The sequence below is a fragment of the Hemitrygon akajei genome, chromosome 7 (assembly GCF_048418815.1).
Source record: "Hemitrygon akajei chromosome 7, sHemAka1.3, whole genome shotgun sequence".
NCBI classification, from domain to species: domain Eukaryota; kingdom Metazoa; phylum Chordata; class Chondrichthyes; order Myliobatiformes; family Dasyatidae; genus Hemitrygon; species Hemitrygon akajei.
This window is the reverse complement of record NC_133130.1, coordinates 178,607,161-178,626,194: the sequence shown is the minus strand read 5'-3', so window position 1 is coordinate 178,626,194 and position 19,034 is coordinate 178,607,161. Positions and strand designations below refer to the sequence as shown.

The window sequence follows — 19,034 nt, the reverse complement described above, 5'->3', positions numbered from 1 at the left end:
TCTGGAATCGCTCCAGAGGTCTGGAAAATTACAAATGTCACTCCACTCTTGAAGAAGGGAAGGAACCAGAAAAAAAAGGAAACTATAAGCCAGTTAGTCAGACATGTGAATCCATTATTAATGATGAGGGTTCAAGGTACTTGGAAGCACATGATAAAATAGGCCAGTCAGCATGGCTTCGTTAAGAGGAGATCTTGCCTGGCAACTCTGTTGGAATTCATTGAGAAAATAACAAGCAAAAGACAAAGGAGAGTCAGTGGCTGTTGTTTACTTCGATTTTCAGAAGGCCTTTGACCATGGTGGTCACACACGAGGCTGCTTAACAAGGTAAGAGCCCATGGTATTCCAGGAAAAATACCGGCATGGATAATAAGATTAGCTGACTGGCAGATTACAATGAGTGGAAATAAGGGGGCCTTTTCTGGTTGGTTGCTGGTGACAAGTGGTGTTCCACAGGGGTCAATGTTGGGACTGTTTCTTTTCACTTTGTATTGTTACGAATGTGCCACAACTCTGAGGGGCCGAAGGGTACAAAGTAGCCCCCTCCTTTTTGAGAATCGCAAGATCGCTATTAATTCGGGTCTGGGACCCAGGAAATGAGAGAGAGACATCCAGACTACACAGGTTTTGGAATGTGTCCTGGCCTCAGCAAGACAAAGCCACGGATAACGGCCATTGTCTCTTGGAGACGGAATTGTGTATTGAGTACTGTACTATTCATTGAAGCCCCTCAGGGGGATGACCAGAGTGGGCTGGTTGAGGGATTGCATCATCCCAACCTGACTGACATCTGAGACCCCGTGAGTAAGGACAAAAGAGGGTCTGAGGAACAACCCCTTTAGACGCACCAGGAGAAACGCTAGAAATCCCGTGACAGCGTTTAATAGCGACAGCCGGTGGGGCTCGCGTGCATCCTTTTCCCTTTGCCTAGGAATTGGCGGGCTTACCACAGAAGAACGGCTTAGCTAAAGAAGAGGCCACACCAACGAAATTTCGAAGGATCGACATCATAAAAAGGAAAAGCTGGCAAGTTTCTAAAATCTCTCTCTTGACTCCAACCAAAGGCTGCAGCCTGAATGAATTGAGTGACTTTTATATTTCCATCGGACAATACATTACCCCCTAGACAACGATAGAGCTATTTCTTATTGAATATTATTATACCCGCACTTTTAGATTTAGTATTGACGACGTATATTATCTGTATGTTTGCATCGATGTTATTTTTGTGTATTTTTATCAATAAATACTGTTAAAAATAGTACCATCAGACTTCAACGGACCTCTCTATCTTTGCTGGTAAGTGACCCAGTTACGGGGTTCGTAACAGTATGTTAATGATTTTGATGATGGAATTGATGGCTTTGTGGCCAAGTTTTTTGAAAATACGAAGATAGGTGGAGGGCAGGTAGTGTTGAGGAAGCAAGGAGTCTGCAGACGGTCTTAGACAGATTGGGAGAATGGGGAAAGAAGTGGCAAATGGAATATAGTGCAGGGAAGTGTATGGTCTTGCACTTTGGTAGAAGAAATAAAAGTGCAGACTATTTTCTAAATGGAACGAAAATTCAAAAAACAGAGGTGCAAAGGGAGTCCTCATGAAGGATTTCCTGAAGTTTAACTTGCAGGTACAGTCAGTGGTAAGAAAGGTAAACAAAATGTTAGCATTCATTTCAAGAGAACTAGAATATAAATAACTAGAATATAAGCAAAGATGCAATGCTGTGGCTTTATAAGGCATTGATCAGACCACACTTGGGAGTATTGTGAGCAGTTTTGGGCCCTTATCTAAGAAAAGATGTGAAGGCATTGGAGAGGGTCCAGAAGGGGTTCATGAGAATGATTCCAAGAATGAAACAGTTAATGTATGAGGAGTGATTGATAGGACTGGCTCTGTACTCACTGGAGTTTAGAAAAATTAATGAGGGTATCTCATTGAAACCTATTGAATATTGAAAAGCTTAGATTGAGTGGATATAGAGAGAATATTGAGTAGGGAAGTCTAGGACTTGAGGGCACTGCCTCAGAATAGAGGGACATCCATTTAGAACAAAGATGAGGAGGAATTTCTTTTGGCAGAGGATGGTGAATCTGTGGAATTTTTTTTTTAACCACAGATGGCAGTAGAAGTGAAATTATTGTATATACTGAAAGCGTAAGTTGAGAGATTCTTGATTAGTCAGGGCTTTCAAGTTTACAGGGAGAAGCCAGGAGAATGGAATAAATAAATCAGCCATGATGGAATAGTGAAGCAAATGGATGGATGAATGGCTTAATTCTGCTCCTCTGTCTTATGGTCATATCTGATGGCAGAGGGGAAGAATCTGTTTCTAAAATGTTGAGTACGGGTCTTCAGGCTCCTGTACCTCCTCCCCGAGTTTAGTAATAAGAGGAGGCAAATCCCAGGCAGTGAGTGTATTTAAAGATGGATGTAAAATTTATGGAACTCTGGATGATCCACTTGCCACCTCTTTCAATTCTTCAGGATACAGGTAATCAGATCCTAGGGACTTAATACTTTTCCTTCTCATAATTTCTCTCATAATTGTTTTACTAGTGCTAATTTCTTTCAGGTTATCTACTTTCATATGACTTTCTGTACCATTCTTTTATTTTCTAATAAGTTTCACCTATTTCAATACTCAAGCATCCCATGTTTACAATAGCTATTCCTGTCCTTTATGGTTTCTTTTATGTTTCTTGGTCCTGCATTCAGCTTTATCTTTCCTTCTTAATATCTTGTGTGTCCTTTGCTAAATTATGAAACGTCCTCAGAATGAAAATTGTAAGCTTGTTCTTTGAGTTAATACTACATTTAATTTCTCTTGGAGTCTCAGTTGTAACACATTTCTTGCTAGGCTTTTGTGCCTTAAAGTGATATATATTTGCTGTTTTTTTTGTTTTAACCTTTGAAGGTTAGAAGTGTCTTCATTGTTTCCCTGGATACACAACTAAATTCACAAAGAATCATTCTAATTTTCTTTGGTGCCTTCCCTCTGTATTGTTGATACCTCCATTTAATTCACTCTCACATGATACTTAAATTTCTCTTGTATCTTTGCAGGTTAATTTCTCTATTTATTTTGGGAAATTCCATCTTTTTCCACTATTTCAAAGCACATTTATTATCAAAGAATGTATAGTTGGCCCTCCTTATCCACGAATTCTGCATGCGTGAATTCAACCAACCGCGAATCACGAAAACCCAGAAGTGCTCTGCCAGCACTTGCTTGTTGTTCAAGCACGTACAGACTTTATTTTCTTGTCATTATTCCCTAAACAATGAGTATAACAACTACTTTACATAGCATTTACACTGTATTAGGTATTATAAGTAATCTAGAGATGATTTAAAGTTTACAGGAGGATGTGCGTGGGTTATTGTGGATCGGGATTTTAAAAAATCGGAAGTTCTCTTACTAAGTAAGTCGGAACAGGTACATCCAGTATTATTTAGCGTCAGTTAGTCAAACGTTTGTCTTTGTATATAGTATATATTTTACCTTTCTATGCATATAAAACACTTAAGAATGTATGTTTCAGCACTGGGCTCGGGAACGGGTTCGATCTAGTGACAGATCACTCCTGAGTGTGCTCTCCAACGTGCTGGGCTGATGTGGAGGATCAAAAACCCAAAAGCCCAAAACCCAATAATTAAACCACTGCATTGCTTAATAATAATTGTAGCTTTCATCGGGGCAGAGCCTTTCTCACTTTATCCTTTAAAATTGTTCTGATTGTTGACTGATGTAGCCTAATGCTTTTCCAATGACCAATGGCGTTTCACCTCTTTCCGATCGCTTTATTATTTCCAATTTATTTTCAATTGTTATCGTGATTATTTTTGTGAACAGAAACACTGCAGATTCAGATCTCTGCCACTGGGTCCTAATGTCCACCACACTAAGACAGGTTAAATAAGGTCTGGGGTTCCACGGGGTCCTAAGGTCCACCGCATTGAGACAGGTTGAATAAGGGACCTGAACATTTGCGAATTTTGGTATCCGCGAGGGGTTCTGGAACTAATCCCTCGTGGATAAGGAGGGCCAACTGTATACACCTTGAAATTTGACTGCTTACAGGCAGCCACAAAGCAAGAAGCTCAAATAACCCAATTAAAAAGACCAAAAACCACCACGTAGAGAAAGAGAGAAGGGGGGGAAAAACACACACATCATGCAACAATAGAAGCAAGCCAACAGCATTCCAAACCAAGTCCCAGATCCATTCCCAAAGCAGAGAGTAGGCCCAAGCCTCAGATCTCAGATTTCACACCAGTGGAGCAGAAACGCACAGCAGCTGGATGAGTTCACAGACTTGGTGCCGCTGGGAAAGGAATAAACATTCACAGGGGAGCGAGCGAAATCAGTCCAACACTTGGGCTTCCACTCAATCTGTGCCGGCACTTAATTTATTCAAGCACCAAGTAGTGCCACGTTCCAGGACCCAGATCCAGGTGCCCAGGTACACCTGGGCTGGCTCAACTGAAGCTGTTCTTGATCTCACCAAATCGGTTCAGTGCTTAGAGCGATCCAACCTCACACTAGGGTTAGGCAGAGGGACAATGAAACTCTTCCACATTGACTCCACTCCAAATTGCTCACTCCATCTCCAACAGTGATACGAACTTCATCTGCAAACCTGGCAGTTCAAACACATTGTGCTTCACAATGCCCCAGCATGGTTCATCCCCTGAACCAGTTTCGCCTCCACCTACCTTCTCACTGTCTGCAGCAATAGTTCACCACAATTTGCTTCATGAAAGATGTTATAAATGATAATTTTAGTCAAAGCTCTTGCTTTATGATTTACCAGTAAAGCAGTCGCACATCTTCAATTGTGCCATCTTAGACGTTTTCATGTTTTATTGTTTTTCAACAGTGAATCACAGTGGATTTAATTTGGATTTTTTGATGCTGATCAACAGAAAAGACACATTCATATCAAAGTGAAAACAAATTTCTACAATTGTTCTAAATTTATTACAATTAGAATACGCAAAATAATTGATAACATAATTACTCACCCCTTTCACGTCAGTATTTAGTAGATGCACCTTTGGCAGCAATTACAACCCTGAGTCTGTGTAGATAGGTCTCGATCAGCTTTGCACATTTGGACACTGCAATTTTTCCACATTCTTCTTTAAAAACTGCTCAAGCTCTGTCAGATTCCATGGAGATCATGAGTGAACAGCCCTTTTCAAGTCCAAACAAAAATTCTCAATTGGATTGAGGTCTGCACTCTGGCTTGGTCACTCTAGAATAACTTTGTTGTTTTTAAGCCATTCCTGTGTAGCTTTGGCTTTATGCTTGGAGAATTGTCTTGATGGAAAACAAATCTTCTCCTGAGTCGCAATCCTCTTGCAAACTGCATCAGGTTTTCCTCTAGGATTTCCCTGTATTTTGCTACATTCATTTTACCCTCTACCTCCACAAGCCTTCCAGAGACTGCTGCAGTGAAGCAGATGATGCAAATCTACAGCAAGATGCAGCCGCCACAATGCTTCACGGTAGAGATGGAGTGTTTTTTGATGATGTGCTTATGCCAAACATAGCATTTAGTTTGATGGCCAAAAAGCTCAATTTTGGTTTCATCAGACCATTGAACCTTCTCCCAGCTGACTTCAGAGTCTCCCATATGCCTCCTGCCAAACTCTAACCAAGATTTCATGTGAGTTTTTTTCCAACTGTGGCTTCCTCTTTGTCACTCTCCCATCAAGCTATGACTGGTAAAGCACCCAGGCAACAGTTGTTGAATGTGCAGTCTCTCCCATCTCAGCCACTGAAGCTCCAGAGTCGTTATATATCTCTTGGCGACCTCCCTCACTAGTCCACTTCAATTTTTGAGGACAGCCTGCTCTAGGGAAATTTACAGTTGTGCTATATTTGTTCCATTTCTTGATGATTGACTTAACTATACTCCAAGGGATATTCAGTGACTTGGAAATTTTCTTACATCCATCTCCTGATTTGTTCTTTTCAATAATCTTTTCACGGAGTTGGTTAGAGTGTTCTTTTGTCTTCATGGTATAGTTTTTGCCAGGATATTGACTCACCAGCAGTGGGACCTTCCAGAAACAGGTGTATTTTTACTGCAATCAATTGAAACACCTTGACTACACACAGGCCTCCAAAAACAGACCTCCACTTAAATAATTATTAAACAATTAAAACCAATTGGCTGCACCAGTGATGATTCAGTGTGTCATATTAAGGGGGGGGGGGGTGAATACTTATGCAATCAATTATTTTATTAATTAATTATTTTATGTTTTATACTTGTAATTAAATTAGATCACTTTGTAGCGATCTGCTTTCACTTTGACACAAGAGAGTCTTTTTCTGTTGACCAGTGTCAAAACAAGCCAAATGAAATCCACATTGTGAATCAATGTCGTAAAGCAAAATAATGAAAACTTCGGGGGGGGGGGGGGGAATACTTTTTAAAGGCACTATAAATTTTTGTGGCAGAGAATCTGGTATGTACTTCAGTCATCTGTTTGAAAGTTCTGCACTTTATAATTATAATGTGTGTGGACTTCAATTTTTTCTTTGTATATAGGAAATTAACAAATTTCACGACACATGCTGCGATAATAAACTTGATTCTGATTCTACTGAAGGCACACTTTAACCCTCTGCTGAACTTCCATTCTTGTTTTAATCTTTGCTTCTGTCAAATCTGTTTTTCTATCCAGTTTATATTTGCATGTATTATATATATTTTTGCTGCATTAGATATGGAGGAACAATCATTTATTCTCCTTTACACTCGTGTACTGAAGAATGAGAATAAACTTTGGATCTTAAATTTCATCCTTTGTGTAGTTGTATCTTAATGCTTGATTTTCCTTTACTGTTGAAGTTACACTCTTAATATGGGCACAGCCTTCCTTTATCAGCTAAAATCAGCTCATTCTATAACATGTACACAGTCTCAGAACAAAGCACAATGTTCAATGAATCTAAATCCTTTATCATACATCATTTTTCCTACCATGCATTTACTATCATTTTCACCAACTCATATCACATTTTCCTTTCATGGCCTCAGTTCTCTAAGTGGCTCCCATAAAAGGGTTAAACAAAAGGGGAAAGGTTTGTATTAGCTATTTGTTCACACTGACATTAAGGACCAGCTCAAAGTTGGAGTCAAGCTGAACCTTGTGAATAGTTTAAATATATTCACAGTGAACCACACCTGATCTCGTCTCATCATTTCAATCAATAGCTGCATGCAGCTGACTTCAAGTTCTTTCACCCCTTTCCTCCATTCATTCTGTTTACAGATTTATGCCAGAATCAATTTGAAGCAGTTTGAATTTATAACTCTGGTATTGGCCTTTCTGTAAAAGATGACAACTGTATTATCGATTCCTATTGAAAACACTAGAAATTCACAATAAAAAGATAAATTGTAAATCTTGACATTAAACACCAAAATTTCATTAGAAGATTAAATTTCAGTTCAGTTGTTATTCTTTGCTCCAATAACCTGGACTTTTCACCTCTATGTTTAATGCAATTACCCCAATATTAACAATACAGGAAACACAGGCGCACTGAAGCTTTAACCTCACTGAAGAAAAGATCAGTATAGTTTCTGTCAGACTTTTCATCATTCTCTGATTTTGTCCAGATTAATGTCTATTGCTGAACTTTATAATGATGATCTCTTTCACTTAAGACTGGCTACTTCTCCGAGGATTGTCACCTTGCGTGGTGAAGAGGCTTGCAAGTTCCTGAAATCCCAACAGCAATGCCATCTGGAGTTTGGTCAGCTGGTGGTTAGCTCCTGGTAGGGTCACCCATAGCAGTAAGGTCAAGGGGGAAGTTCCAAACAAAGAGTGTCCAACCAAGACAGGCATGATGGGATACGGGGAGAAGTCAAGAGACTGGGGCTGAGAGGAAAATTGGATCAGCCATGATGAATGACAGAGCAGACTCAGTGGGCCAAATGGCTTAATTCTGCTCCTATATCTTATGGTCTCAGTGGTGGAGCTGGTGGAAAAGGATGACACATCACAATGGCAGTGAAGGCAGATGAAGGGTGTCCAGTTTTTTTGCATCCCAATCTGTCAAGGACAATGCGGTAGCTGCCTATGTATTAGTCTCCCCATGTTAAATAAAATCACACACTGCTGTTCCCCATTAAAGAATTCACCCCCCCCCCAACATCCCGGATTAAGTCCCATGGCAATTAGCAAGTAGTGAAGGGGGGAGGATTGAGAGGTCTGGAAAACTCTTTCCACACTGCATGTGGATCCCGAATCAGCCTCTCTAGCCACTTGAGGACCCACCAATAGACAACCCTTAGGAGAACATCATACTTGATTTGAGTCAACACACTAATACTAGACTAGCTATGGACAACAACGTCCACTTGGCCCAGTGTTCACACTTTAATATCTGCATGTGTGACATGACACAAACAAAACTGTACACATTTGCTCTATGTGGGTAACAATGCACTGATAATTTAAGCAGCCAAGACATGTCAAACAGGCACCTAAATACCAGGGGAATTTCAAGAGATGGAAACTTAAGCCACAGCCCCACAAGCCAACAGTCAATTATCCTTTAAAATAATGCTACATGATTCCTGAAGGTCTCTTTCTGTAGCATGATCAACCTCTAACCAAACTAAGTATTGAACAAGTTAGGAACCATCAATACCAAAGACATTAAATCTGACCTCTGCAAACTCCTTAGTGAAGAACAGTACCAATCATTGCCTCAACTCAGGGGCATCCACATCAGGGACTCACAAACATCCAACTCGGTGCATGGAGATGCATCATTTGAATCATCCAGTCTACCCCACAGCCTGGTATGCAGTTACAGATTGATAATTTGAGCATTCACCAAGCAACGTTTGTTCTAGGATATTCCAGCAAATTAAGAAAACCCCAATACATTTCCATCCACTAGGAACTCAGTAATGGCCCTCATTATCAATTAAAGCTATGCCAGCCCAGGGCATACATGCTTAAACTTCAAAAATAAAACCTTTAATCTTGATGTATAAAGGAAAAATTATAACTCTCAACTGTGCAGTTATGGTCACAAGGAATATATCACAGCTCCCAACCCAGATTCAACCGCAAAGAGAAATTCACAGCAGCCAATTAACCTGCTTATATGCATGTATTTGGAAAGTGGAGAAAACCCAAACGGAGATCAAAGGGAGAATGTGCAAATTCCGTGCGAACAGCCCTGGAAGTGAGGAATGAACCTGGTCACGGGAGCTGTGAGGCAGCAGCTCCACTAGCTGCTTAAATTTCATAGGTTCCTCATATCATAATCATTTCAGATGCCTTCTTCTAATGTAAAATATCCTGGATGCGAGCACAGATATGCAAATGTCATCAAAATGCTTTGTTTATCTCTAATTAATGATTCAACGGCCATTACACAAGCATTTTGATATTTAACATACTTGAGAAATAGGATATCATTCTTTTCTGGTTGCACACCTTTTCAAAAGTACAAATCCAACCACTCAAGTGAAGACTTACACTTTGCTTGGAAACTGACAGAATAATTAATGAAGCAATTGGTAGAACTATTTATTGTGCATTAGGTTGAATACAATTCCATTTTACACATTTAGATACTGATAAAGCATACTGACAAGAGCAGATGCAGTAAATACAATTCAAACTGCAAAGACTATTCCAACAACAGTTTCTTGGAAAGTATAATCTTTTTCTTGACAAGGTACAAGTATGTACTTGTATGGCATAGAATTTGCCTGGCAGCCTCCTTAGAAATACCACAGTTAACACTATTCCAGATCTTTTGCAATTTCTACAGCATCATTTCAAATAAACTTAATTAACCTCTTCCAAAAAATGTAGAACATAGTAAGAACTGACAATAACAATTGACTCTGACATAATTGTTGAACGCCTTATTAAAATCCTTGTAGATAACATCCATACTCTACCTTATTTGATCACCTTTGTCACCTCCTTGAAAAACTCTATCAAGACATGAACTAACCTCAATGAGCACCCAGAGAAAGTAGCTGAGACAGGTACAATGACAATTAAAAAACAGTTGTATAAGTCCAAGTTCAAATTCAATTCATTGTCATTCAACTATGCACATGTATATCACCAATCGAAACAACGTTCCTCTGGATCAGGTGCACAACACAATACATATAACTCACACACATATCACAAAGTAATATTACCAAAAGTAAATAAACAAATAGTAAAGTGTATTTACAAAACAATTAAAAAGAAAACAGTATTAACTCTACTGATGCTTCATGTGTGATGAGACCTGGGTGCTGGCATGAAGTTTAGCAGTCCTATGGACTGGGGGAAGAAACTGTTTCCCATTCTAACAGTTCTTGTCCTAATGCTACAGTACCTCCTACCTGATGGCAGGGGTTCAAAGAGACTGTTGGATGGATGGGAGGGATCATTGCTAATACTAATGAGGCCTATGTATGCAACACTCCTGACAAATATCTCAGATGTGTAGAAGAGAAACCCTGATTATCCTCTTAGCAGTCCTCGCAATCTTTTGTAGAGAACTGCAGTCAGATGCCTTGTAATTCCAGTACCAAACTGTCAGGACACTCGATGATGCTCCTATAAAACTTGATTAGAAAGGTGGTGGTGGTGGTGGGGGGGGGGGGGGTGATGGGAAAACTTTACTTGCTTCAATCTCCTCAGGAAGTGGAGATGCAGCTGTGCTTTCCTAACCAATGAGGTGCCGTTGATGGACCAAGTGAGATCATCCATTATGTACACTCCCTGAAACTTGGTGCTCCAAATTCTCTCCACAGAGGAGTTGTGTATGTGCAGTAAGGAGTGGTCAGTTCACACCTTCCTGAAGTCCACAATCACCTCTTTGGTTTTGTTCATGTTGTGCTCGCCATTCTACCAGCTGCATCCTTTCTTTCCGCCATCTCGTCATCATTGTTGATGAGGCCAAACATGTATAGGAAGGAAATGTTTAGAAGGATATGGGATAAATACAGACAAATGGGACTATCTTAGATAGCCATTTTGTGTGGCATGGATAATTTGAGCCAAAGGGCCTATTTCTGTGCTGTATTACTCTTTGACCTTATAATGCATATAAGAAATGCTAAGAAGTATGAGTATAGTGAGAATAAAGGATATTAGTTTTTGAAAAAGCAGTATGAGGGAAATTAGTGACACTGAAATTCCAAAGACACAATGACCAACGTGCCAGAATTTTGATTAAAAAGCTGGCTATAGAGACAGTGATGTATCTGATATCACCTTTCAAAATTCTACAGATTCTAGAACAGTTCTTGGAGATTAGAGAGTAGTAATCATGACACCACTACTTAAGAAAGCGACTGAAGCAGAAGACAAGAATCAAGTTTATAGTCCTGAATTTATAAGTAAGGATATGGTGACAGGAAATATGATTAAGCAGAATGTCTGAATTTATAAATAAGGATATGATGACAGAAAATAGGATTAAGCAGAATGATTTATGACAAGAACATCAGATTTGACTTCCATTGAAGGATGTGACCAGGAAGAATAAAGAACCAGTGGGTGATGTAGTTAAGATTTTTAGAAGGCTTTTAAAAAGGCCTCATGCAGAAGCTTGGCCGGGAAGGTTGGAGTTCCTGGAAGTGGGGTATTGCAGCATTTGACTGAGGATCAAATGACATATTTCCAAACTTGTTGAGGATATAAAACTGGTGGGACTGTGAGTAGGCACAAGGTTTTAAAGGTTATCAAGCAAACTTGGATAAGCGAGGTGAGTGAACAAGATGTCAGATTGAACATAATGTGGAAAAATTTGTTCCTTTCAGTATATAAAACAGAAAAGTATTTTTTTTAAATGGTGACAATGTTACACTCAGAGGATATATGACTGAAAGCTAATACAGATGTGCAGCAATCAATCATAAAGGAAAATTTTCTGATAATGCTTATTTATGCAAGGATTTGAAAACAGGAGTAAAGAGGTCTAATAAAGAGGACCTTGGAGAGACTGCACTTGGAGTATTCTAAACAGTTTTGATTGTCTTACGTTCAAAAGATATATTTGGCATATAGGAACCGCAATGAAGATTCACTAGACAGCTTCCTGAGAAGGAAGATTTGTCATATGAAGAGAGATTGAATAAATACACTTGTCTCTAGAGTTTAGAAGCGTGAGAGGTGATTTCAGTGAAATAAAATACTAAGAGCTTAACAGGATGCATACAAGGATAATGTGTCCCTGGTTAAGAAATCTAGAACAAGAGGGCATTTTTCTCAGAAAAATGGGGGTATAGGGCATTTTAGACTAAGATGTGCAGGGGTGTCTTCATTTAGTGATGGTAAATCTGTAGAATTCTCTTCCTTAAGTTCATTCAAATCAGAATTTAATAATCAGAGATTTCTGAATATTGGGGAGATTAAATGGCATAAGGACACTGTATCTGAGCCAGAAGATCAGCCATGATCTTGATGAATAGCAAAGCAGACTTAAAAGGCCAGATGGGCTACATCTGCTCTTAACTTTTACTGGTCTTGTATAAGACATAACAGCATAAAATAATTAACCTACAGTTCAATTTATGCAGATCAAAGGTGTCACTACAGCACACAAAATATGTTTTTTGTTGTTTAAGAATGACATTTAAACAGCAATACTGAACATTATCCCATGTAATTCCGAAGTTCAAGAAATGAAAAGATTTATCAAAGACATGTAACAAAAAGAATTATTTTCACAAAATGTATATCCACAAGTATTTTATACTGAACAATACATAACAACTAGTGTTGCCATTTTCTGCTGCATGCCACGATACCCTTGTTAATCTTATATTATTCAACCTCAATTTTACAAAAGAAACACCGAAGAAGCTTGATCTTGACAATTATATATTTAACCGACCTTGTATAATTAAGTTATTTAAAGGTTGGATAATTTATTAATACGGAGTAAAATCATGATTCCCCATATAACACCTTTGCCTGAATGAACAATGCTGTATTAGTTCTGGAAGAGTATTCCAAACATCTCTTTGGAGATAAAAATCAAGTTCTGACATTGAGGCTCATTTTGTGAATCTGCTTATACTTGTACATAATTTGCCCAATTAGCAGAATAGCATTTTGAGTGGGGGGCAGGGGAGGCCAATCTCTGTAGTTGCACGGCACCTGGCTATGTTAATAGGCAAAGCTTAGTATAAAGCAAAGGAATGAAGGAATTAGCTCTTCATATATACATGTCTGTTCTGTTAAAGGAGGCAGAAACATTTATACTATAGAATACAATTTATACGGATATCAAAGTTTTATGTAAAAAAAAGTTTGACTATTTTCATTTCAATTCTTCCTTGATCGCCTGTATTCATTTTTGGTCCTGTTTAGACCAGGATTATTAGCTTCAATTAAACCAATTCACTGGACTATTAACTTGCTAATCTCATAGATATGCCCAGTTTTGCCCATTTTTGTTATTAATTAGATTGTTTTCATCTACAATGCCAGTTTCATGAAATATTCACAAAAAAATTTCAATTCTGAAATTCAGGGAGAGACAAATTAAGTCTTAGAGGATATGGAATTAAGCTGAGGGGGGAGAAAGCTAAAGATCTGAGAGGCGAGTTTTTCCCCACACTGTGGGTGGTGAATACCAGAAGCAGAGGAGGTAGTGGAGGCAGATACAATTTCAACTTTAAAAAAAGCATTTGGACAGGTACTTAGACAGGAAAGGAGTAAAGAGTACAGTCAATGAAGGTAAATAGGATTAATGTAGACAGGCATAGACAAGGTAGGCAAAAGGGCTTGTTTCAGAGCAATATACTTCTCTAATTCTATTTGAGAACATATTACAGATTCCTTTTTTTTAAACCATAAGTGAGAGAGGAAAAAAATAACTTTCTTTGGGCTAAGAGCAATCATATGAAAAATCCTCCTTGAAGTCTCCTAAATTGGCTTCAATGCAACACAACTTCATAGCAGGATTACCTAAGATTAGGAACTTAATGAATTGGTGAATGGAACTTATATTGCACATTCTGCCTCAAATGACTTTATGCTCTTGCAAAGAAGAAAAATGTTTACAATATCTTGCTGCATGATCACTAAGTGCTAATATAGTCCCCTCTTGTTAAACATTTTCTTGATTTTTATTCTCACTAGTATTCACTGGTTATTTGAGAAGCACATTATTCACAATGCAGATATCAACTCAAGCAGTGATAATGCTAATAGCTTTTATTGATAATGTGTGCCCTTGCTTTGCTATTTTCAGTTCTCCATTTCTCCATCTAACTGCACTTCAAAAGCATTCAATAGATCTCCTTTGACCCAGAAATGACTAGATCAAGAAGTAGTCTACTATATCAGTTTCATTGCTTTTCAAAGCTTTGGTCTTTTTTTTTGATTGCGGAGAAAACAGACAAAATTTTAACTCAAATATATTTCACTTTAATGTTTAATACTGGTCTGTGGACTTCTAAACTAAAAATTCAAGTCACTCCTGTAATATGCTGAAGTAACTGATCCTGTAGAAGTAATACTGAATGAATATTTTAAAATAAAATGTTTAACAATGCATGTGAAAAACATAATTAGTGCAGGTCATCACACTGAAAGTTGTTTTCCTTATTATGCACAATACAAACTTAAGTAAAACTAGGAGGAGATCTTTTTAATCTATATTTCATGCTCGATTTAGCAAGCCTGCAAATTGGGATTTATAATCTGCTTCTATGTATATTTAGGCCCAACTCAGATGTTTCGCTGATATAGAACTGAACCATCAAATAATAAAACAAAATGGTTATTTGGCCCATCCCCTACCTGCACTGGTTTTATGGAAAGTATCAAATTAAATCCCCTCTGATTCTTTATCCCTATAATACTGGAAATTTTTTTCATACATGCAACAACATTTTTCAAATTAGCATGGACACCACATAAGGCAACAGATTCTACATCACCATAATTCCTTTACCTAAAGAAATAAGTTGCCAGCAAAATATATTCTATTAAAATCACAAACAAGAAAAATCTGCAGATACTGAAATCCAAGCAACACACACAAAATGCTGGAGGAACTCAGCAGGCCAAGCAGCATCTATGAAAAAGAGTACAGTTGACATGTCAGTCCGAGACCCTTCAGCGAGATGCCAGTTTTGCTTGATAACTTTTTGTGAAGTTTAAATTTTGTTGAAAATGAAATCTTTCCGTTCTCAATATTCAATCCTACAATCCAAACATTTCAAAGCTCCATTCAATAATAAATTGGAAGACGATGGAAGGAGCAGATCACAAAAATACAATATTAGCTGCATTTTAATGCCTGGCCCCATCCCACTGGCATCAGTATGAAGATCTTACCAGTAGCACAGCAGAGGAACCATTTGGTCTGGATAACTGAAGGGACATGTCAGGAAACATTCGATCAATCCGTGCAATAACATCATCTACATATCTGCATGAAAAAAAAATTGAATATAGCAAGAAACTTATTTAACCATTTTTAAAAACTAAAATACAAATTATAAGATTAGTAAAAGATGTTACCATTGAAAACACAAAGAATAGAGACAAGTACCTATTAACATAGACTAGGCAGTTTCTTGGCTAAACAATAAACCTAAAAACTCTCACTGTGAAACAACACAATGTTACCGACTGCACAGCCACACATCTCAAATTTCTAAAGGGAAATTCACAACTATTATATTGCAAAATAGAAGATGCACGCAATCTTTCTGAGCTTTTCTAGTCTTCAATCTAGATTTTAGCAGCAGCCATATCTCAAGTTACTTTCCTAAGCAAGTCCCAAATCCCAAAGCTTTCAAGTGTCTCAGCACTAACCTTGACATCAAGGCTAACTCTCAGTAATGTATGCAGGAGAATGAACAGATATTCTTTCCATCAATTATCTTAGCTGCTGAAAATATACTTTGCCTCCATATTCTCCTTTCCTTTATTAAGTGGTGAAAACTTCAGCATTGTTTAATTTTAAATCATTAAGTAAATGCATTAACAAAGCATGAATTGAATATAATATACATATCAAAAATTATTGATTACAAATATGTTTGTACACTACTGTGCAAAAATCTTGGGCACACATATATAGCTAGAGTGCCTCAGATTTTATCACAGAATAGTTTCTGTCAACCTGGAGCAGAGAGCAAGTCTGTAAATCTGACAGGAACAAAGGATGTTGGGAATGGCAAGGGTGGAGTGCTGTGGGAGGGGATGGGACAGGTGGCAGAGAAGGAGTGCCAGGGGAGAAGGATGGTGTGGGTGCAGACAAACCCAGCCCTGAGACACCAGGTATGGTAATTTGTTTCCAAACAATTGCTTTATTGATCACTACAGAATGTCTCTCTGGTGCTTTCTGCTCCCTCCCTTCTCCCACCCCCTTTTCTCAACCATGTTTCCCCTTTCCCTGTCCCTTCCCACATTCAGTCCACAATAGAGACCTATATCAGAATCAGCTTTATCATCACTCACCTACATTATGAAATTTGTTTTTATTTTGCAGCAGCAGTATAGTGCAATATACAAAATTCCTAACAGTACTTAATTAATTAACAGGAGGATGAGATGTATTTCAACTACAGAATAATAGACATTACAACTTCTGTTAGGAAAAACAACATACTGTGCCAGTGGTATATTCTCTTTTCTGGAAATAAAAATTAAATGTAACCAAGAAAAGACAGTAATATAATCTACCTTTTATTGAACCACTGGTAAGTAAACTTATTGTTCAATCTTTTATACAAAGTCCCTACATTATAACAATAAGCACTCAAAAAAAATTCACCAATTGCCAAATGATTTGGAAGTCCTAAATTTTAAAAATGCCGTATATACATGCAAAATTCTTTTCTTTTATGAAGTAGTTTTCATTAACTTAGGTTGAGTGTTAAATTTACACATAAAAGGAAGTCCAAAGTAAAACTGAACCTTTCAATTTTCAAAGGTTCCAATCGGACCCAATACCTTGAAATATGCCTCATCCATAGGTACAATTGATTTTATTCATCTTATCTCTCATTTACGAACTTCTGCTGTTTTATTGAAGTAATTAGGCTACTGAAAAGAAAAACTTGGCAGTCAGACCCTTTGATGTGTAACTCAACTCACTGTTATACACCCTACTAATAATAATTGTGCAGGATATGCCAGTAAAAGTAGCTTTCGTTGTCATTCCATCAATTGTTATTGAAACATTACTTCACAGTTTAGATTAATGTCAATTTTTCCAATATATTCTCTCTTCTTATCATATAATACATATTACAATTTCACCCACATTCACCCCAAACTACCCTTCAAATTAGCAAGTAAAAAAGCTTTGACATATTAGTAAGTATTCTTGAATATATGAAGCAAAAGTAATTTATGCAGAGCATTTTGGTGACTGACTGACATACAGCAAGGATTTTAATTAACTGCCTAGTTAGAAGATTAATGAACGGATTTTGCTCACAGTGATAAGAGCGATAGCTCTTGCCCCTGACCTTGAAGAAAAATATTCATACAGGTCCTGTGATCTCTGGCATACATGCACCCCTTTCCAGTATTGGTTATTAGCTCAAGGGTTTCTCTACGACCGGGCAGCACTGCAGCCATCAACCTGCCCAAGCATGGTACACACTGAAAAATTCTCATGGTCTACAAGCCAGAAAATAATGAGCAGATTTTATCATTCACATTTAATAATTTTACAGAAGTGACATAAAGATTAGTATATATATCCAGGGTTAAGATGAAGAAGTTGAAACATCACAAAATAGATTTATTAAAAGTGGAAAAAAAATTAAAAGACATCACTTTTGAAATATTTATGAGGCAATTATCATCCACATATAAAAAGTAGCCTTTTTTCTTACACTAGAGGTTTTAATTATTGCCTGGCATGCTATTAGAACATCACATCTTATCCAAAAATGCATGAATTATCAGGCTCAGTTTTAAAAAGAGCAATAATTTTTCATAAATGCTGTTTATACTGAGGACATTTAGAGAAACAAGGAATCACTGAAAGTAACTGCAGGATTTCTGTTCCAATTTTGTTCACCACACCATAGGCAAGATACAGTTGCATTGGAGAGGAAATTCATTAGGATGTTGCCTAGATTGGAGGACTTTTATTATGGTGAGATGTATTCAAGGAAATGCACAAATACCCATCCCCCTTCCAACTTCGTTCAAACACTTCCCAGCAGCTCTAGCAAACCTGCCCACAAAGGACACCAGTCCCTTGTAAATTCAGGTATAACCTGACCTTTTGTACAAGTTATACCTTCCCCAGAAGAAATCCCAATGCTCCCCAAATCTGAAGCTCAGCACCATTTCCTCAGCTGCACATTCATCTGCTACATCATCCTATTCTTACCTACAATAACTTGTATCACAGTCACCAATCCCGAGGTTACTACCCTTGAGGTCCTGCTTTTTAGCTTCCTTCCTATCTCCCTATATTTGCTCTTCAGGACCTCATCCCTTTTCATAGCTACATCATTGGTAGCTATAGGTACGACTTCTGACTGCTCTCCCTTCTCCATCAGAATCCTGTGGACCTGATCTGAGACATCCTGATCCTGACACCGGCACCTGTGAGGCAACATTCCATCCTGGAGTCCCTTTCACATCTACTGAATCTCCTATTTGTTCCTTTAACTACTGAATACCCTATCACCACCATTCTCCTATTCTCCCCCCTCCCCCCTTCCCCTCTTAGCCACAGTGCCAGAGATCTGATTCCAGCGGCTTTCCTCTGGTAGGTTGTCCCCACTTCCCGAACAGTATCCAAAATGGTATACTTGTTATTGAGTGGAATAGCCACAGGGGTACTCTGCACTGTCTCCCTTCCCTCTTCTGACAGCTACCTGACTCCTACAACATAGGAGATACAGGGTGGCAGTTACACCTATCTATCAACTCCTCATTCTGCAGAATGATCTGTAAATCATTTCGCTACAGCTCCAGTTCTTTAACACAAACAAGGGGAAATCTGCAGATGCTGGAAATCCAAGACAACACACACAAAATGCTGGAG

The 19,034-nt window shown here is 38.2% G+C and overlaps 1 protein-coding gene across 2 annotated transcripts in view; it reads right to left on the bottom strand.

Moving 5' to 3' along the window:
- The window catches only part of med27 (mediator complex subunit 27), a 288,145-nt gene that overhangs the window by 101,710 nt on the left and 167,401 nt on the right, over positions 1–19,034 (bottom strand). For both annotated transcript variants that reach the window (XM_073052716.1, XM_073052717.1), the window contains exon 4: positions 15,347–15,440. In XM_073052716.1, coding sequence (XP_072908817.1) covers positions 15,347–15,440 — 94 coding nt within the window. The remainder of the gene's footprint in view (positions 1–15,346; positions 15,441–19,034) is intronic.